The sequence below is a fragment of the Ostrea edulis genome, chromosome 4 (assembly GCF_947568905.1).
Source record: "Ostrea edulis chromosome 4, xbOstEdul1.1, whole genome shotgun sequence".
In the NCBI taxonomy this organism is placed as follows: Eukaryota; Metazoa; Mollusca; class Bivalvia; order Ostreida; family Ostreidae; genus Ostrea; species Ostrea edulis.
In genome coordinates this window covers 65,787,234-65,809,416 of record NC_079167.1, presented here as the reverse complement: position 1 = coordinate 65,809,416, position 22,183 = coordinate 65,787,234, and the positions used below count along the sequence as shown (strand labels likewise).

The 22,183-nt window shown below is 34.8% G+C and overlaps 1 protein-coding gene and 1 long non-coding RNA gene across 28 annotated transcripts in view; one reads left to right on the top strand and one right to left on the bottom strand.

The window, feature by feature from the left end:
• Nucleotides 1-22,183, top strand: part of LOC125672262 (single-stranded DNA-binding protein 3-like) — a 61,545-nt gene that overhangs the window by 27,103 nt on the left and 12,259 nt on the right. For 4 of the 16 annotated variants that reach the window (XM_048908466.2, XM_048908462.2, XM_048908460.2 and 1 more), the window contains exons 7-17: nucleotides 512-595; nucleotides 1,007-1,075; nucleotides 9,233-9,313; nucleotides 9,943-9,997; nucleotides 10,461-10,472; nucleotides 16,855-16,922; nucleotides 17,143-17,225; nucleotides 17,559-17,604; nucleotides 19,250-19,285; nucleotides 19,554-19,605; nucleotides 20,139-20,192. In XM_048908466.2, the coding sequence (XP_048764423.2) occupies nucleotides 512-595; nucleotides 1,007-1,075; nucleotides 9,233-9,313; nucleotides 9,943-9,997; nucleotides 10,461-10,472; nucleotides 16,855-16,922; nucleotides 17,143-17,225; nucleotides 17,559-17,604; nucleotides 19,250-19,285; nucleotides 19,554-19,605; nucleotides 20,139-20,192 (640 nt within the window). Of the gene's footprint in view, nucleotides 1-511; nucleotides 596-1,006; nucleotides 1,076-9,232; nucleotides 9,314-9,942; nucleotides 9,998-10,460; nucleotides 10,473-16,854; nucleotides 16,923-17,142; nucleotides 17,226-17,558; nucleotides 17,605-19,249; nucleotides 19,286-19,553; nucleotides 19,606-20,138; nucleotides 20,223-22,183 lie in introns of all 16 variants that reach the window. The other 12 variants (XM_048908463.2, XM_048908461.2, XM_048908458.2 and 9 more) reach the window with 6 other exon arrangements.
• Nucleotides 333-18,812, bottom strand: LOC125672265 (uncharacterized). Of its 12 annotated transcripts, none has more exons than XR_007368911.2 (8): nucleotides 15,662-18,812; nucleotides 13,366-13,645; nucleotides 8,813-8,898; nucleotides 8,395-8,487; nucleotides 6,951-7,085; nucleotides 5,361-6,003; nucleotides 2,701-2,765; nucleotides 333-593 (listed from the first exon to the last, which is right to left on the bottom strand). It is a non-coding gene; the product is annotated as an uncharacterized LOC125672265 (long non-coding RNA). The 12 variants fall into 12 exon arrangements; XR_007368916.2 differs by having other exon boundaries at nucleotides 13,587-13,645; XR_007368912.2 differs by lacking the exon at nucleotides 15,662-18,812 and adding an exon at nucleotides 14,667-15,072.

Sequence of the window (22,183 nt, the reverse complement as noted above, 5' to 3'; positions counted from 1 at the left end):
TACAGTATCTATACCATAGCCAGGGTGAAAAGTGTTTACAATCCTCTGAAGCTGCAAGAACTACAAAAACCTGAAGGTTTCATAGAGAAACAATTTATATTTGATTTCTCTCTTGAAAATCTTCCTTCATTTAGTGGCTTCATCAATTGCAGATCACATCTCAACTTCAAACAAACATCTCCACAATCTAATTAGAATTAGATATTAGATCCTCTCCCATATGATTTTAGTTTAATTGAAATCACCATTTTATACAAGGAGCTCACAAAATGGTTTCAGAGTTTTGATCTTTGTTGAATTGTCGTGCTGAGTACCAAATTTGAAAAATATTATGATGGGCATTCATGAGTTTTTAATATTTCTATGTTGCTTTGAAAGATATAATTTATTTGTATCCAAACATAGAAATGCTTCCCTCAATTCTTGTCAAAGAACACTTGGTAGGATAAGATGTCCAATGACTTCACATATTTTCACATTTACTGATTGTCCTTTCTTTGTTTCTTTGCAGAATGCAGCAGCACCTAGTCCATTAGGTCAAATGAATCCTCAGGACGGTATGCCTGGGGGACCAATGCCACCAGGGTTTTTCCCTGTAAGTACATAAAATGCATTGTCATTGTTGGTAATGGTCATTGTCATCATATGATCTATTGCTTGTGTCACAAGAAGGATAACTCTAATTGCCTATCATCCTCTTTCAAAGGCTATAAGAGTTACTTCCCTTGCACAATATGTCGAATGGCACATTTAAACACCGAATGAAGTTTATGGTTCATACATAATCACCTCTTTCTGAGTTAAACTTTTTTTTTTTTTTACTGTTGACGCTGTTCGAAAACCAAAATATGCATGTGAAGTTTCAAGTACTAACATGCAAAAAAGATTGAAAAAATGAGTTGAACCTGAAGGCACATTTAGAGCACAATTGCACCCAAAACTGCACTTAAGAGCACCTTGAAAGCCAGAGGCTGTTTATAACTGATGGAGTCTGTATATTATCTAGCCTGGAGCTTCTCAACAGTCCCCCCACGCCCAGCCACCTCCTAACCACCCCATGATGGGACAAAATCAAGTGAGTAGATTCACTGCCACACCAGTCGTTGTGCTGCTCTCTGTATATCTATTTAGTCCTGTAGCATCTTTATGGTTCGTGTTTAGTTTTATTTATTTATTTTATTTTTTGTAACATCCAGATTATTTTTCTAGATCAACCAGAGCATTTTTAGCTTCTCTTTCTTTTTGTGTGTGTCCCCCATTCTTTGTAAATTCCTCTTTTATTGTGTAGACAACTTTTTGAAAATATTCAAAAAAAAAATTGATCAAAGCTATTAGTTTTTGTGACGCTTTTGAACCATTAATTTTATATTGTTTAGTAGTAAATTAATCAGGAGACTTTTCATCATATAGAGGAGCCATTTATTAGTAGTATTAACACTTTGTTATGATTTCCCTTTGCTTACTGGCTTTCGCTAAATTTGGAGATTATGTAATCTTGGTGTCGTCTGTACTCATTCCAAACTAACATTATATAAAATGGGAAGTATTTCTTCAAATTACATCTAACCAACTCACAAGGAAGTTTTTATTTTCAGGAGATTTTTTAATAAAGGAAAATTATATATCAAGTCTTTGTTTTGTTTATTCGTCCTAGAATAAGCAGAAGATGAACTGTGATGTTTTGTTCAGTTTACAAAATAGACAACTCCTGCTTGCTTTCTTGATATTGATCAAAAGGGCAGACAACTCTTCATTTTTTGCCAGTGATTCAAGGAGCATAACTGTCATCATCCATAGAATGAGATCATTCTCTGCACAGTGGGGATGTTGGTAAATTGATTTGGAAAGTAATTGAATATCTCAGAGAAAAAAGGTAATTGAACATTGCAGAAGAAAAGTTGACTAGGCTACAGTGATCAAATTTAGTTTATCAACATCCTTTTAAGTTAGGTGCCAGAGGGAAATAGGAAGCTTCATTTGTGTTACAGACATGATCCTGGAACTGTTTGTTGATTAGGAGAAAGAGAGACATTGAGAAAATAAATGTATACGAATTATCAGGGGTGTTTAGGCTTCAAAGACACTCAAAATAAAGAGTAATTGGGTTTGAGTTTGTTTGCAGAGGCCTTACCAAAACCAATTAATTGAAAATAATGGTGAAAAAGTTTTGAGTAAATATTTTCACAAGAGTGTATTTTCCAATGTGCTTTGGTAATGACAAAGTGAAGGCCAAAATTTGTAAAAGTGGTAGGGAATAAAATGGGGAGAGTAGAGCAATTTGACTACAAAGCTATGAAAAGGTGGGATATATATTGCAGGAAATATGTCTTGAAAGTCCATTAGCGTAACTACATTGAAGGCTGCTTTAGATTATTGCTTTGAACAAGAGAAAATAAGATAGACCTTCAGGGTTGGTGAGAGATTGAGAATGGGAAACCAATGTGCTATTGCATTTCAAGGGTTCCCAGGAATTTATAAATACCAATTACAAAGAGTGGTAGGGGAAAATGAAATTAAAATCAATCACTACACATTTTCAAAGAAAAAATTTGAACATAGCATTTGTTAGCAATTTATCAATATTCAAATTTGATAATGGGCATTATTTCTCCAATAGAGTGCAGGGAAATCAATCCCATAAAATATTAAAACCAAATTTGATTATATCCATCAAATTAACGAAAAGAAATATTGACTTACCTGTATTATGGAAATATTCCTCAAATTGTCTTTGATTTGTGAGTGACATGATTGTTTGTAGTTACCTGTAACACAGACACAGAGGGAATTACAAGTCTAAAATACAGTAAAAAGTATCATTGAACAGGGTTTTTTTGGGAGGGTATTGGGATAAGTTGTATGGAGAAATATGAAAGTTGCAGGAAATTCTCAAAGGAAATGGGTTTGAGGGAATTGAGAGGGATTTTTTTCAGTATAAAAGGACAAGAAACATTGAAAGGAAAACAATGATGGGAAGCAGTTGGAAGTAATTGTGAAATCAAAAAAAAAGATGTTCAGTGGTTTTGGAAGGACACTATTCATACAAGAGTAATATTTGGAAGGAAATCCTGGTAGTTGAAGGTGCTGGGAAAGCAGAATGATTGAGCAGAATTTTCAACTACTTAGAAACTAGGGAAGGAGTTGAAGTAACAAGTTATTGAAGAATGCCAGTAATTTTGAAGTATGCCTGATAAAAGTTTTACATTTTCTGCTGGTAAGAGAAAAATGGCATATAGGACACTATCTTTCACAGGAATCTGAGCTGAGACTGCTTCCTGTCAAGAACTGTCACTCTTACAGAGTTTCTGGATGCTAAACATTTAAGCAATTCCTAGGTTTTTACATAGTTTATTCTTTTTGAAGTTTTGAGTTGGAGAGAATAATGGGTTGAAGTCTTTAAATGTGATGTAGACTTTCTTTTTTACTGGCTTTTTGCAATTTGAAGATGGGGGATAAGGAAGGAAGGGCGTTTACTTGTAATTCTGCAAAATCGGAAGGGCACTGTAGTATTTTCTCCCTGTCGATAAAATATTTTGGAAATTTACAGACTCGTGTAACAAGTTGTACAACTTGTACTATTGTTTTTCTCATTGACTTGAATTTTGGTATGAGAGTGTCAATGGTGACCACCATACAACTAATGTCAATGGAAAGGATTGGGGATTGACAAGGAGATTGGGAGGAAATGTGCTACTTGGACACGTGCAGGGATTGCAGTATTGGAATTTTCAAAGGAATACAAATTGTCAAAATCTGATCAAGAGAAGGAATTTTGTTATTGAAATTTTTATGCACTTGTTAAAGTCTCAGTAAAATTTAAAGGATGCAATGCATACATTTGAATCTTTATGATTTATGTATGATATACGAAATGTCAGGCACCATCAAAGTTATCCCATTACACAATGACACTGACAATTTCAAGAGAAATGAAATACAATAACTACAATTAAAAGTTCATGAATATTCAGGTGAAATATGGGGTGTCATTGATTGGTTGAAAGAGACATTTATAGACTAATGCATTTATAATGGTGCAGGAAATGAGATATAACTGTTGTCACTGAGGGTTGATTAATTTTGTTATTAATATGATAGATCAGACTGTTTTGTGGTGTTTCGGTAACTAGGGATCTTTGGAAAAAATGATCATTTGGGACATGGTCTACTGAGAGAGAGTCCGAGGCCTCAGTCTGGACATGGTCTACTGAGAGAGTCTGAGGCCTTAGTCTGGACGTGGTCTACTGAAAGAGAGTCCGAGGCCTCAGTCTGGACGTGGTCTACTGAGAGAGTCTGAGGCGTTAGTCTGGACATAGTCTACTGAGAAAGAGAGTCCGAGGCCTCAGTCTGGACATAGTCTACTGAGAGAGATAATCCGAGACCTCAGTCTGGACATGGTCTACTGAGAAAGAGTCTGAGGCCTTAGTCTGGACTTGTTCTACTGAGAGAGATAGTCCGAGACCTCAGTCTGGACTTGTTCTACTGAGAGAGAGTCTGAGGCCTCAGTCTGGACATGGTCTACTGAAGAGGAAAAGTCTGAAATCTTGTACATCTGGTATGCAGGATTGATGCTGATATGTCGGCTCTCTTTCACTCAGTGCTTTGAACTTCAACCAACCACGCCATAGTATCTCAATGCAGTTTTTAAAAAATTGTGAAATAGTCGTTTTGCCCTATTGCATTGTGATGAAGGATTCATTATTTCTTTATGATAATATATCAGAACATACTTCAAAGAATAAATCGATTCATTAATGAAGTATATCTTATTGACTTGATTTGAGATGAAGGGGGAAAAAGTCATTAGGTGAAGGATGGAAAGAGAACACTAGAACCATAAAGGGATGATTAAAAATTGAGGGAAAAGGTGGAGAATATTTTGTATCTCTGAGGTATTGATAGAAAAGAGTACATATAATGGAGGAAAAATAATGGAAAGGGGGAGTGAATAGTGAAGATTGCTGGAGAAAACCCCCAGTAAATGTAACCTCAAAGAATATGAAGTGTACTGGATATCTCTGGGGGAGTATACATCTTCTGGAATCTATGAACAGAAAAGCTTTTCTCCAGTAGATCACATTATCATCCTACATCTAGGGGTGTCTCAATGAAATATTAGGTATTATAAAGATAACTGTCAGAGAAGCCACGAATGATCAGCTAATAGAAGATCTCTTTCATTTGATGAAGGACGTTGTTTATAGCTTTGACTCAAATCTACCTATCTCATGCTGTTCTGTTTTGGTACATTGCACTGCAATATATATAATGGATGGTGGTGTAATTTATTAGTCTGCTGGTTCAGGCCCAAAATTGAATTTGATATAAATGAGAAATTGTACAAAATGGGAGAATCTTACCTCGCTTAGTTCCAAGAATGAATTGCCATTGAATCAATCGTGTATTTTTGTACTCTCTGGAAGTAATAAATCCTCACCAAATTTAATGCTTCATTTGCATTGCATAATCTCCCAATTGCAAAATTTCAAAACACACAGCACATATTCCTGAAACTGTAGATTAAAGAAATGGTGTTCTATTCTTTCTTCTTGGACAGATAACATCTCAAAGGGTTTTACCTCTAAAAAGGTGCATGATTACTAATGATTTCTTCCTCGCATAATCCAGAAAGGGGAATATCACATTGCTCTCTCAAAGGAATGCATTTTTCATTAAATTTCATGGTAAATTTGCTGAAGGACTGCACTGGTATCTTGATGAATTGAAATCAAGCCTCCTTCACGCCAATAAACTTAATGAGCCTCTCAAATAGCTTAGCCACGGTATCACTGGCTGTAGGCCTCAATTCAAGTCCTCCCCAAAATACAAAAATGGGATGTTTTGTCATCTTGGAATAGGTCCTGTTGGCTGGTTGTCTCTTCAATGGCTTTTTGTCTTCTGTGATCAGTTTTGCGGATAATTGCTGAAATATTCATGTCAGCCCTGTCAGTTAAGCAGAACATAATTAATCCTTTGGCGTGCTGGGGCTTCTCTTTGGCAAGCCTGTAAAATGAGAGGACAAGAGAATATGAAACTTTACACACTCACAAAGAGACATTTCAAAAATGTTTTCATATATACAATTTTGTATTGCCAGCAAATGAGACCTGAAAATAACCGAGCAAACAGTTCTTTCATTAGAAATGTATCAATTTCAATGCACAATCATTTGGTGTTGCTTACTGTGCCACACAAAAAATACTCCCCTGTTTGTTGTGGAGGTTTCTTATCAACATCTTCAAAGCTTACACTACATAATACATTCCCATGCTAGAATCGCCATACAGCCATATGATATAAATATTATTGACCATTCCCAAAGGGATTTCCAGAGGTTTTTCCCTCACAGAGTAGTTTAGCTTTGCATGTTGCTTGCGATTATATTGTCTGTGCTTTAGCTCAAGTCTCTTTTTTTATTATACCAATATCAAAGTACCAAGTTATAATCAAATGGTTTTTGAAGTGATTTGCATCCTTATTGCTATCTTGAAGCAAACTCATCAAGAATATCAATTTACCCAGATGAATACACAAAGTATGGGCTGCTGTGCAAGGAGTTATTAGCTTTCAAGATTTGGTTGCCATTAAATTTATGTCTCAATGAAGCAGCTGCAATAACTTGTGCCTGAAGCCCCACTCTGTTTTGGTATTGCAATGTTTATCTCTCTTTGGCACTCTGAAGTGTGTTTGAGAGTCACTAAAAAGTTGTCTGCTCTTATCTTGATGCCTGTGACATGAAAGCATTAGCAAAGAAAACGATGGAAAAATGATATATTTGTGCTGCCTCTCTCCCTGATCTATTCTTCCCACTAACTTTTATGCAATCTCGAAACACACCAGCTTATCCTGGCTGTGCAAATATATAAGTTATCAAATTTAACAGACAAGTAGTCTGAATTCAGTTTTGTTTCTTGTATAACTGTAAATGAGTTTCAGGAAAATATTCTTACCTTAATCAAGGCAGGATTATATAACTCCTTGTTTATCTGTGTATTATCCATTTTCCTGATGAACCTGGTCACCACAGAAACAGCCATGGCCTCTGAAAGGACATTTTCTGTCGGCCTCTAGACGTCCTCCCTGTTCTGTAGATACATAGACATTGAAAAGTTGAAATGGTTGTGATAGAAATCAAACGGTGCTTTTTGTGGGAAGATATAAACAGACCTGTCATGTCACATGATCTGTCTCACTGGCTTATGCATAAATGGAAGTAATTGCGTATTTTACGATATAGGATACATTTGCCATTGAAACTTAGTCTAATTCTGCTAAGCTAGAGAGATTCATATCAAATTTTCATTACTGAACATCCATAAATTTCTAAGCTTTTCATAAATACATAATTCAGAATATTAAAGGGTTTTCGTGATTAAATAGTGAGGCTTGAATGTCGTTTTTATTAAAAGATGTTATCAATGCAGAACTATACAAACATATGTCATTATACACTTCCAAGGGCAGATAGAATGAACACTTTGATTATTAAATTACTTTGTCCAACAATATTAAGTTTTTTTTACAGCTGTAATTATGGGAATTTTTCCTTTTTTACCCTACTCTCCAATTCTCTTCCCTGTGTGTGCTAAAATTGTAGTCTTGTTGAATGAGGGGTTTATCTTGTTGAAGGGAGAATTACTTGATAAAAATTGTGTGACAAAAAAATATGTGATTTGAATATAGTCAAAGATTTGATTTCCCAGTAATGTGTCTGCATTTTTAAAATCTAATTTAGGAATTGATTGCTTTGGCTCAGTTTTGATGAATGTTATCTTCTGCTTGTCTTAGCACAATGAAAGGAACTCTTTTCTGACTTTGCTCAGTATCTTTCTGTGTGGTTTTAATGGAAATTGGGAAACTGGAGAAGTTTCAAAGAATATCATTTAGTCATAATAACAGAATGGGATTCTTTTCTAAGGCTTTCAACTGCAAAATCCAGCACACTGATTTCTGGGATTGAACGCTAACAAATTCAAGGAATTCTTCATTAGATTGTTGATTAGGTATAACTTAACTTGTCCATAGGAAAATCACCATGTTGCTGTTGTGATATATTCATAAAAGAGGGGATTGAATTGTATTTGACAGGAAATAATTTGAGACATCTGGTGAACTTGAGTAAAGTAGATTCTAAAAGCTGCTCAAAATTATGCCTGATTTAGACAGGATCATGTCATAAATGAATTTCAATCGTGGTAACACAAGAATGTTTAATAAAAGAAATTATGCACCATCTTGTATCCTTCATTTGAAATGAATATTTAGATGTTCGTGATGCATGCAGTTTTGTGTAAGGAAGACTCTTGATCCTCAGAGATATATTCAGATAAATTTGGTGGTGAAACAGGTTGTATATTGTACTGTGAAAGAAAGTTGTTACAAAATGGTGCTTACCAGATTTAGGAAATGGGATTTGCCATTAGTGTGTTCCTGGACATACAGTAGGCAAACTCTCCTCATCAGAGTCACATGCTGCAAGATTTTAATCTGTAATGCACCAAGAAGTCAAATGAATCCCCCAGATAACACCAACACAAGAGCATCTGAGAATGCAATGTAGGGGAAGAGACTTATGATTAATGAGGGAAAGATAGGCTTTTAATCTTCCTCACAAGTGATATAGGTGGTTTGATGACTTCACTCCAAAACTTTTATGATGTTCCAAAAACTAACAGAAGACAATGAAAGTTTTTGTTTTGCGATATTAAAATGTAAATGAATAGTTATTTACATTAATTAAAACTCGTGTTACACAGTCGTTATCATAAATTTTCTCGGGCAAGAAAATAATTATTCAATACATGGAGCTTACTTGTCACACTGTCTTTCATGTAAGAGATGACTTTCACATTATGAATTCAGAGCAATCCTGAAAAACCTGTCTGAAGCTTCCCTCGCCTTAAAATCAAAAAGGAAATCCATAATAATTACAAGGAAATAGTATTAACACATCGTTAACAAAGTTGTTTTTAATGGTTGAAAAAGAAAACCAATCAACACTTGGTAATTCTCTGATTTCATGATTTGAACTTTGTTATTTTTCAGGCAATTATGTAGATGTATTCATAAAAGTACCCAAGCTTTTACTGCTTATAGAGAATTATCATTTTCAGAATAAACAGTGTGATTTGATTTTATCTTTCCTATTAGATGGCTATAAATATGAAGTCGGTTCCATGTGGATGCTTGATATGTTCTCAGTTTGTTACAATAAATTTTTTTCTCTTTTCAGCCTTTTATGTCTCCTCGATACCCAGGTGGGCCGAGGGGCCCTGGCCCCGTTCGAATGCCGCCCAATCAAGTTGATTTCAATGTAAGTTTCACAGATTAGTTTGGTGCATGCTTGCTGTACATGTCAACAGAAAATTCCTTCACATGTTTATTACAAGAAATGGAATGTTTGTTTTATCAGTGTACATTTTCTAGGAGGATGTTATTCAGATTTTTTTGGGTGCAAATCTTTGAATTAGTAAATCGTGAAGATAAATAATTTTTAAATTCCAAGTGTATATTGAAGACTTCCCAGGGAATTGTAAGAAATTTTGAGCCGAGTTATGGTATCGTATAAGCCATGAAATAATCCATTACTGATAAATTCTAAGGTTCAATAGCAAAATAACAGTGGGAGAGTTTCTGAGAGAAAAATGTGTGATATGTCATTTTATTTTTGCCATACTTGCTGGATAAAGCAACCACTTTTTGTAGAACAAATGTCTTTTTATATGGCAAGATTTAAGATAGGAATAGAACTGGCTTAAAGCTAGGCTGATGGGTTTTTTTTTTGGGGGGGGGGGGGGGGGTCATGGCTTCATATGAACCTGTCATGGCAGTGCATGCTCTTTCATTGTCATTGAAGATATTGTTACTTACATGCACTATAAGTTTTTAAATTCCAAATACAAATATACATAATTTTAGAGGATTTTAATTTGTTTCTTGTAGCCACCAGGAAGTGGTTCAGGTCCAATAATGCCCAACAGTATGGAACCCCGGCCAGGTAAATACGATAATGAAATTTCCACTTTTTGCATTTGTCTCCGAGAGCAACCAAGAATTCATGAAATTACTGATCAGGAATGAAGCAAGATGTGGTTTTTTGTATAATGGACTGGAGCTTTTTAGTGTCAAAAGTTAGATGGCAACATCCACTTTGATATTGAGCTTGTCATTATAAATTTCATCATACATGTGCATTTTAAGGAAATTCTCTCAATTCAGTGCACATGAAATTGTGAATGCTTTCAAAACTGATTGATTTTTACTTGGAAATGGAAATCAAAGATCTATGGGAAAAAAAGAAAATCAAACAAGCATAACATTTGATCATTCTCCTCTTCCGTTAGGAACAGTCTGATATAGTATGTCTTTCCCTGTTGAATGTTTATGGAGGTATAGATATTATATGTTCTAGTAAAAAAAAAAAGCATTAAAGATTTTCTTTTCCTGTTTCTTTAATGCAGCAGAGTTTGCTGGTAAGTTTTCTGTAGTCTTTTAGTTTTACTAAAGAGAAATATTGTCTCTTTCCAAAGATTTCTCCTCCTGTATTTAACTTGAGATGTTATGGTGCATTTACCCTCTGATTGACATCACATTGAATTACCCAGTAACCAATATTTTACCAACCTCTCTACAAGCACATAGTATCTGTGCTAATTATAAACAGCTACATGTTCAGAAGCATTGATCACAGATTATTATTTTTTGTTTTTGAAAATTGCAAACCAAAAACTGGTTCTCTGTAACGTCTTGCACCTATTTGACATGGCATCAGGACAATTCAAGCTTGAAATGGTTCTGTCAGTAGTGTAATTGCAGTTCTATTGATCATGGGCGCTCGAAAACTTTTTTTTACTGATACTCTGAAAGAACGGTTAATGAAGAAGTGTTCCATGTGATTTCCACAAGGACTTCCTGTGTTTGGATGATGTTGTAGTTTGAATTAGGAATTGTGTAGCAACATGCTACAGTATTGCATAACAAATTGGACAGAATTACTGCTCCCTTGTCATTAATCCTAGGAATTTAATTAGTGCAAACAGTTTGCGATGCTATTAGCATAACTTAGGATGCCATATCCACACCCACCTTCAAAGATACGAAGAAGGAAAAAAGTTATCACCCGACATAATTTTCTGTGTAGGTTAGGGGCATACTAAAATAGATCTGTGGATTTTGTTCAAATTTTGCATACATGAAAAGGAAAAGAAAATTGATCATTGTAATGTTTGATCCAGGTAATTAGAATGTAAAATGGTTTCCATGGGCAAAAAACAATGGAAAACTTTGACAAAAAGCACAAGTTTGCATCACTAATTACTCTCAAAAGTGATTACTTGGAAAATTTCAGAAAGTTTTTAGCGGAAATTGTTTCTGTGGCACTGTCATCTAGGATAGAAAATTTTATGGCATGGCAATCTGCCTGAAGATGATGAGCTAGACAAAAAACAACTTTGATGATAAAATATTTGTGAAAATCTTACTGTTAATTTGATGACTATGACAGGCTGTGGAAAATACAAAATCAATAGGGATGTATTCTTTGAAATAATTGATTTACAGTCACTAATATAATTGATTTTGGAAATGAGAAGGATTACAGCAATGCAGGGGTGTAGATTTATACTTTCTTGGCTAGTTAGTAACATTGGGAAGTAAGATTGATCCTCCATCCACTGTCTTCATCAGATAGACAATATCCTCGCATTGTCTTCATGGAGCCTCCGTGGCCGAGTGTTTAGAGCATCGCGCTCAAAATCACACTGCCTCTCACCTCTGGTTGGCGTGGGTTCGAATCCCACTCTCGCCGGTAAGTGAGAAAGTTTCCCAGTTTACTTTCAGAAGGTCGGTGGTCTCTTCCCAGGTACATTGTATCTGGGTTCTCTCTTCCACCAATAAAAACTGGGTGCCACCAGATAACTGAAAATTGTTGAGTGTGGCGGAAAACATAAATCAATCAATCAATCATATGATAGACAATATCCTCACACTTTCTTCATCAGATGGACAATATCCTCACACTTTCTTCATCAGATCGACAATATCCTCACACTTTCTTCATCAGATGGACAATATCCTCACACTTTCTTGATCAGATGGACAATATATTTCAGTATATTAAGATTGCGAATATCCAAACAAATTAAGGTCTGTTCCTTGTAGCTGAGAGCTTGCATGGCAGACATGCTTGGTCAAAGATTACATGTGACCTTATCTTATAAAAACTTGACTTCCTCTATGTTGTCTTGACAGCTGTTGAAAGGTCATTACATCATTTTTTATTTAATTCACAGAACATTTTTATGAAGGAAACACAAAGTCATGAGTGTTTAAAGTTCTTTGGTCCATTAAGTTTACAGCTTGGATAACCTAACTCCTAGAGAATGAATTCCAGTAACAAAGATTCAGACCATGTACATCAAAGACTGCTCTGATTGTAAAGTAGTGAATCGGCTACCGTTAATCTAGGTTCACCTTAGATTACTCCTAGTGTGCTTTCCACAACTTGGTGGTAGCAAGGTTGAGAAAAATAAGATGAAGCAGTGGTATGAAAAATAGCTCATATTATGATACATTAGGGTGAAATGTTGGTGGTAATGTAATTTTCTTCATTTTAAGTAAGAGCAAATGCATGCAAAGTGATACGGGCAACTAAAACACGGCAGATTTCTGTTCAAGAACTGTGAAATGAAGCTTTTCCTTTTAGTTTATTACTTCATGTAGAAAAGGATTTCCTGTGAAGCTTTGATGAAAAAGTTTTTGAAGTACCAGGTTTATCTAGGGGTTATTGGAATGCTTGATTAGAAATATTTACAATAATAAATGATTGATTACAGTCTTGAAGCAAGTTTTTATGCACATTTGAAGTCCCAGGCAATTTACTTCTAAAGGCAAAGTCCTATCTACCAGACAGGGAAATATTAACATTTACAAAAAGACAAGCAGTGTAATTCTAGCATGACAAAACCAAAGGAGAAAATGTTCTTGGCAAACTGTTGGATATAATATCCTCTATGTTAGAGTCATAAACTGTGCTGCAAAGTGCATTACCAGAAAACAGATGATACAATTAATTCTGAAATGGTACATGTCAAAATGGCATATGCTTTGTTGTTTATAGCTGTATTCGTAATGTGCACAACACATCATTACCTTCTGGTTTCTAAAAAATACAACAAAACAGAAGAAAATAGCAGGTGTTTAACTTAAAAAAGACTACAGATGGAAATTATTTTCCTCCTCTCAAGTCTTGGATAAGGGAAGTTCATGGTTGCTTCTTAGTAACCAAAAACAGAGTTTCGGCTACATTCACTACCTGCACATTGATTAAAGATTTTCATAAAACTTCAGACCCCAAAAAAATCATACCTGATGTTCATTTATAATCCAAATTTGAATAGATTTCTCCAGTAGTGTGTTCATGTCTCTGGTTTAGTGTGAACCTCACAAGCTGAGAACTCTAACAACACCACAAGCCCATTAGAAGCAATTAGGACCTTCTAAACCATCACAGGTTATATCCATTAGCCATCAAATTGGAGATTTTGAAGTCCTGCGTAATCCCTGACAAATAAATTGCATTTCCTCACCTGCTCTACCATCCAGTAGTTTAGAGCAAAGGATGGCTGCCAGGGGAGATAACCCAAAACTGCAGTGCAAAAAAAAAATTATATTCATCCAAAGGAAACAATTTTTTCCCAGAGAGAAATGATAAGCAGAAACAAGTCATTTGGGTTTTCAGTTATCTGATTTGATAAGGTAATAGGGATCTATTTTACAAAAAAATTCCTCTCTAATCCCTCATGGCCCATTCCACGCTATTTCATATTCAAAGATAAAATGTCTGATTATACCAAAATTCTCATATCAAAGGCAACACTGTTGACAAAGTCTCCACATGCAAGCTTTAGTTTACTTTGACTGTAGGATGGAAACAAAACACAGAACCTTACCTCGGTTAAGCCAGTTTTGTCGTAGTGGGCAGGAAGCTTTTACGGGGTGTATCCATCATATAACAAGCCCCAGGAACACAAACAAGCAATTACACAAGTTTATCTAAATGTAAATACCCTGTCTGCCACTGTTTAACCATGGCTAGAGCTCTGTGTCAAAATTTTACATGAAAAAAAGGCCTTCTAATCAATTTTACCACTTCAGGGAAAGGCTTTTTTGGTGGAAGACAAACTTGTCTCGCTCGCTTTCAATTATAGGTTACACATTTCAGAGTTGGAAAAACATCAACTGCATGTGCTTGAAAAAATCCTCATGCCTTTTCAGATGTAAACAAAGTGAAAAGCCCCCCTTAAAAACTTGGTTTCCAAATTATCCAGCACAACTAATTAAACTGTAGTATCTAAGCAAGGAAGAAATTACCCTCTGATGGTGGTATTATGTACAAAGACAAGCTGCACTTAAAGGCTTTGCTGTCACAAGACATTGAGTATAATGACAAAAGATATATTATAGCACAAGAACTCCTCATTTACTGTAAAAAGAAGATACCTGAGTTGTCTGTAAATTACAGAAACTTGCTTATGTCAATAAGAATTACATTAGAATGCAAAAGTATAGTCCCAAGTCTGAGGATTTAAGAAAAAATAAATAATAGAGTTTAATTTGGGGAGTTAAGAGAGAATTTTGACAGTGCCAAATACACAGAGAATTTTTACCTGCATTGACACACTGCGTACCTTTCCAAGTCACCGATTCAATTCACTTCTCTGCATTTACATTTTCCCACACAAAAAGGACGCTCAGCTGCATGCAATCACAAAATATTGTCAATTAAGATCTTTAGCATCAACAAACAACCTTATCCTATACAGGAACAAAAAACGTAAACACTTCCACAACACACTGGAGTCAATAATCACCAAGGCAGGCAATTGTTATGTACCCAACACCACACCAAGTATCATTAATTTTTTTTCCCCCAGTCTTCCTCCAATTTCATTATGACTTTGTGAAGATGGCATGCTGATCCCGGCTGATTAATTTCCTGCTAGGTTAATAACAGAAAACCTTAAAGGTGCCCATTACTGTAACAACTTTGCATGCTTGTTTCACTTTGGTAGAGAAAAAAAAGGCTTTTTCTCTTGTTGTCAGAAACAAAATCTCCCTTGCCCTCTTATGAAGTATGGGGTCTCCTATCTTGAGATGGTTATTGAGCAAACAGCTTTCTTTTTATGAGAATGTGATTTATCTCACTGTTTAAGCCTTTTGCTTTTTCATGTTCACAACATAATCATGTCAGATTTTTTCGAATAGCAAGGGGAAAATTGCAAGTCGTATATAATGACAGTCTTACGATCCCTATGCAGCACAACAGATAAAAAGGAAGCGTGTGTTCGTTTGAACTGCTGCTACAAATAATCAAACAGATTCCAATGCTTTACTTTGATGATTGCTGAAATTACTTCTGTCAATAGCATTCTCCTAAAAATTATAATATAAATTGATTGTCAATTGGGGCTTTCAATGGGAAGTCCTTGTTTGGATCTAACAATTCATACTTGACTGACAAAAAATTTCTAATGCAATTTTATCAAAGAAATTTTTAATTTTCAATTGAAGGTGTGTGAAAGTTTTTCTGAGTAATATCCATTAAGCCCTAGTTTTATTCTCCATTGATTTTGATATTTTATCATAAAAATTGGATACTCACCTTCCTAAATTGGTTTGATTTTTTTGTATGTCCATGATCTCACTAAAAACGTTTTCCATTAGAAAAAACAGGTGACTAGGATACAATTTCCACCCTGATTTATTAAAACCCAAATTGAATTCCACCGAAAGTCTGGTAATGTACACTATATCCAAAATTGATCACGATTTCCAGAGAGGAGGAAATAAAAGATCATTCTATTAAAAACAAATGGGGAAAAAACCCAATATCACTGTGTTGAATGCCTGAACACCTATGTGTGCTGATGACATGATGGTTCCAGAATTCCAGCCCTGATGGACACCTGCCCCCCAATCTCCCACCATGCCTTCTGATGGCTGCTTGATAAATCACACACTTCAGAAAATTACTAAGTTTCCAGAATTACCGACTTTTTTTGGCGATGCGGATTACATTATCCCTATGTAAATCTCACTAACTCCTCATGTTTGTTTCTCGTACAGGCGGTTTTTGTCTTTCTGAAATGCTAGGAAGATTCTTCTGGTCTTGCAGTGACAAAAAATGATTCTAGTGTATCATACACAATCTCTGGAAAAACACGGTTTAGTGCTTGTATTGCTTATCATAAATCCCATTTACCAAACACTCCATAACCATAAAAAACGAAAATCAGGCTCATTTAAAATTCTAGTCATCAGAGGAAGCCTGCTGAACATGTTAGACGGTATAATTTATGAACCTGAAAACTGAATGACCTATTATGTATGTTCTAAAGTTACTTGGTTGTTTTTGTAATATTTTTTAACCTCTTTTCATGATACTTGAAATAAAGGGAGAATGAGGGCTGACCAAACCTTAGTTGAAGTGTCGATCATCTCCAGAGAGCAATTAAAATTACCCTTTATTTCACATGTTTTTGTGCCATTAACAGAAGACCCATCAGTGTTCAGGTTTGGTTAGCTGGATTTCTCCTGGGTTACACAGCACCTCTTTACCCTTTTTAGTACTAATTACCAACTGTTTTCACATCTGATAGTGTTGTCATTCAAATTACAAAGATTTGGTGTTGTGTCAAATTTATAAATGAATGTACTTATTTTTCATTTGCTTGAAATAATTGGTATTGAAAAAGGAAATTGGCTTTGAGAAATGGTGTGATGTTGATATTGCATGTTTTTTATATTAATGCAATTCATTACACATGTCAATGGTGATTTTTCTGTCTGTTTCAGGTCACCCTGGCATGGGTCCGATGGGTCCTAGGATGCCACATGGGAGAATGCCAGGGCCAATGAATCCAGTGGGTAGATTTTGATAAATCGTATTTTTTAATTGATGAAGATTTTTTTAGAGAGTCACCTGTTACATAAAATACATGTCATTAAAAAAAATACATCCAGACATTTACATAACTTTGGAATAATTTATAATTTGTATAATTATTTTAATTATGTTAATGAGTATGATGTTACAGTTGCCCTGCATTTGAATGTCTAAATTCCTTCTTTTTTTCCCCCCAGTATGATTCATTAAGTTATGGCGGTATGCGAGGTCCACCACCAAACAACATGGGTCCAGGAGGACCAATGCCTCCTATGTCTATGTAAGTTAGAGCGTTAACACAATAAGGCAGATAACTTTGTCTCAGACTGTGAAATGTATTTCATCCCTATATATAAGTTAGAACGTTAAAACAGACAGTGAAATGTCTTGGGACAGTGAAATGTATTTCATCTTTATGTAAGTTAGAGAGCGTTAACACAGTAAGGCAGATAACTCTGTCTCAGACAGTGAAATATATTTCATCTCCACGTAAGTTGGAGACTAAGAGTGTTAGCACAGTAAGGTAGATAACTCTATCTTGTGTCATCACAGTTAAAACGTATTTCATAAATCAGTGCAAAGACAATTAACTGGTTTTTTGTTTCTCTTTCAGGCCAGGGGGACAAGGAAGTCGACCTTGGGCACCAACCACATCATCAGTACGTAGTTAGAATTTGAGGGGGTGGGGTGTGTGTGTTAACATGAGAACATCTGCAAGGATCCAAAACAAGAGCTATAATGAAAGGGGGGGAATTTTGATGTTAAAACATTGTGCTTAAGTACTGTGTATCGAGAACTTCATATACTTGTAATTATGTGCAAGATCTTCTCATCATGAAAATAAAGTTCTTATTGGTTTTTTGGTTTTTTTAAAAAAAAAAATTTTTTTATTAGCATTGTCCATTGTACAAATAGAAATTAAGTGCATCATAATATATACTTTTAAAGGTAAGATGTACAATGGATATATAATCACTCATACCAACCATTCATGCTCCATTCATACATTTCAAAAATAGCTGAAATTAAACCAAAATAATAATTATTGAGGTTGCTATATAATAGTATCAAAAAAATATAAATTTATACAAAACATCCAGTTAAAATTTTATTATTCAGTGGGTTCAAATATATTGTTCCACAAATTCCATTGTTTTTCAAAAAATAATTGATTGGAATTGTAAATAGATATACACCTTTCAATACTGTATTTCGTTCTTATTGTTAATAAGTTACTTGTGTATAAAGTTAAAAAAAAAAAAGATCACTTTAATTGGAGTTTCAAATTACTACTGGAATACTGATATTCCGGAATTATAACATTCCTGTACAATTTGATAGCCCTATGAGTTTCTTGCAAGGTTATTCTAAGTGGAAGAAAATAAAAGACTTGACAGAATTTTACACTAAATATATCAGAGATTAAACAATAGATCACTATTGCAAATCATTTATAAGTAAATCAGAGTGACCCGCCCCTGCTTCAAAAATACCGATTCTGATGTTTTTAATGCTACTTTTGCTTTAAAAACTGAAATGAATTGAAACAAAATATACAAAATCTAAACCAAACTAAATGCATCGCTAAAAAAAGATAACTGGCCCCTCTGCATTTGATGAAGTGAAAATTTCAATTGACGTATTTCCTCCCCCCCCCCTAAATACTTGGTAAATAGTTCACAATAACTTTTTTTGGTTAGGTTTCATTTGGTTTTGTTAGGCTTTGATTTTGGTTAGGTTTCTTTTGATTATTTCAATTGAAATCATTTCGATTTGGTTTCGCAATTATTCGGGTACCCTTTGAATTCCCTGAATGGCTTGACCTATATTGTAAAAAAAAAATTGATATAGAAAGTCTTGACATGTTGAAAACAGAGTACGATCTAAACAACTCGTGGATGTTCACATCTAATCAAAGAACCACTCGGGGGGGATAATTATTAATTCGTATTCACAGAGTTATTAGTATTACAAGACAAGAGAGGACTCCTTTAGCTCTTTCATTGTATCATTTCGACGATTGCAAAAATATATATCCCCAAAAAACTGCAATGCCATTATCACGCATCGGTAGAGTGGGGTGTACATCAGGAATTATGACATCATCCTGTCAGTATTCATGTTGGGATGGTTTGTTGATGAATATCTGCATGTATTCTGAACAGAAGAATATAAAATGGAGACATTTTGTTAAGAAAGAAGATGACAGATAGCATCAAATCTGCAATTTGTTAAGGAACGGAATTTCTGTTACTTTAATTTTGGTGTTTAATCTTAACACATGTCTTAATTTTGTCATTTTAGATAAATTACTCATCAGCATCACCAGGCAGTTATAATGTAAGTAACAGATGTATCTGTACATCGTTAAGAAAACACAGTTGTGTTCATTTATCTACAAGTACTAATGAAATTTGACATTGACTACCTATCATTATCCTAGTTTCTGACCAACTGGCCTAAAATCTAATTACATTGGATTGATCAACTTTGTATGAGTAAACAATGTTTAAAAGAATATAAAGGAGTTGATGTAGAGCTATCTTAAAGCTAGTATGTAGAATACTGTTAACGTTTGAAAGTATTGAGAATGTGTTATGATATACAGGGTCCTGGAGGAGGGGGACCCCCTGGAACACCCATCATGCCAAGTCCACAAGGTAAGGTCACCAAAGAAATTTGGACAGTGGTATACTTTTTAATCGGAAAGTTGCATCAAAGCAAGAAGCTGTGGTTTTATTTCTTTTCAGTCACCTTCAGCCATTTGGGGGGGGGGGGGGGGTTGCAAAAAAGACATTTTCAATTGGTTGATTTACTTGGATACTGGAAGGAGATAAAATCCACAGTATTCTTATACAGATTTTGCATAATACAGATAAAAGTAGAAAACATTGGTTGAATGTGGATTGTAAAGGGAGATAAATCTTGCTATGATTGGAAGAAACATATTTGTACTAGCAGAAAAAGAACTGAACCTGTGGTATATATGATTTTGTGAACAAAATATGTAGATAGATACTTCAATGCATAATGTATGTGGAAAGAAATTATTTTTTTAAAGTTAACACAGAAAATGTTTTATTAGTTGTGTGCATGTGCATACTCTTTGGGGTGTGTGAGAGAAAAGTGCAAGTCTTCCAGAAGTATAGAAAGGCAGGAGATGGGTAGTTGACTGTTTATGAATTCTCTGTAGGATCTCAAGGGCCATTTTCTCCTGCCAGCCATCAACGAATCGGGTCAAGGCCAGGTGACTACATCTCCAACGACAACATGCCGGGTACTTCAGTGCTTTCAGATTGAATTTGTGTTTTGGTTTTATAAGTGTGCCTTTTTTTTTTTTTTTTTTTTAAAAGCTTGATAGGAGTTTCATTTTCTTCATTTTCATCCATTTTAAAAATCATATCAAATCACCTTATTTTGTTATTATTTTTTTTTATACACCCAGATTTTCAGTTATTCTGTTTTTAATTTATTTTATTAATTGAAATGAGAAAAAGAAGAAATCCCTCTGAAAGCATTTAGTACATGCTTGAGAAATCTTGCAGCATCTGTAGATTTTAGTGCTCTGCCAGTATAGGCGTGTGCTCAATGGGCATTTGGCACCACAGTGTAACAAAATAACAACAGTGTACTTTAAATGTTGTTTCAACCCAGTTATCACCATAATTCTGTTCTTGCCCTTTAAATCACTAAGTCCTGCCTTGTTCTAATCTCCACTCTTCATCTCAGATAATCTGACGTCTCTTATTCAAATTAATATCTACAGTTGTACTACCATTGTTATCGTGACATGAAAATAAAAGTTGATATCAGTTCCCCCATTTATTCAGGGTTTTACTGTGGATTTACAGTAAGTGTGAATGAGACATATCGGGAAGTACATGACGTGCTTCAGATAGTTCATTTGGAAAGTCCCCGAGTGATTTTAAAGAGCGCTTTTGATAGGTCGGTTAAATTATAGGTAGGCGGTCCCAAGTATTTGGCATTATATTATCTCGTGCCTAACAAGTGTAAGTTTCACTATTTGATTTCAGTGTAAATTGCACCGTACGTAGCGTGAGATTCAATATCGGTTTTGATTTGACAACGGAGATTTGAGATTACGTTAATAAAATGTCTTGTAAAGTTTATCTTGTATATACTAGATATCTACATGTATAAAAGTGATGGGATATCTTATAAATAAAAAAAATATAAGATGTCTTACAAAAGATACAAGATATCTCGTAAACTTTAGAAGATATAACTTTTATCAGATACCTTATAAATTTTATCTTTTAAACAGGAATAACCGTGTTATACTTATAATCCATCGCAGTATCAATAGGTATATGGGAGGGGGAATACAGGGTGAAAAAGGCAAGCCCCGATATGTAAAGAAAAGGCAGGATAGCAATATCCCAGAATTCAAACAGTGCTGAATATTGAAAAGAAAAGAAAAAGACGGGATCGAAAATGCTGCGGGAAAAGGCAGGATCCGCAGTTGCCTCTATATCCCAATAAAAATTGAAAGGTTACTCCCTTAAATTCCTGTAGATACTTGTCAGTTTTAAGTGATCAGAAATTTCAGTACATGTTTCTATAGGCGATTTTGTCCGTTTAAGAACAATGCTTTTGTTTTGTTGTCTCTTTCACATTCGCAGTTTCCATATCGTTATTTTAAAATAAATCTCTCGGAGGATATTTTCGAAATCTTGCAAAGCATTGGAAAAGATCATGTCGGAAAAATTTCTAAATTCAAATAGTTAGGGGGAAGAGGGGGTAAAAACTCGCAAGTTTCTGTCATCCGACATCGATTACACGTTAGTGGGGAAAAAAAGACAACTGACTTTAAAACCACATAATAATACATTTTAATAAACGTTTAATAGTTTCAATGTACACTTTCATTTGTTTTACTTGTTAATCGATTAGTTTCAACATACTTCATATTTAGTTTTGTATGGGGGGGGGGGTCTTGGTGAGAACTATGCGAACTCAGTTTTCTCTAACATTGAACATTTGATCTCGCCCCTAAAATAATTTGTCAGATTAAGTAATAAGATCAATAGATATTTTCTACTTCGAGAAAACATTTATTTTCAACACATGGCATGCTTTGATGTCTTTTCTGTTATATATACCCACATTTTCGTAAGAAATTCGGAAGTAACCATCGCTAGATACTGTTAATTGAATGAACAACGGCAAGTTTTGTGAATTCTAGCAAAAACTAAATTCCCCAAACCACCCCTCTCC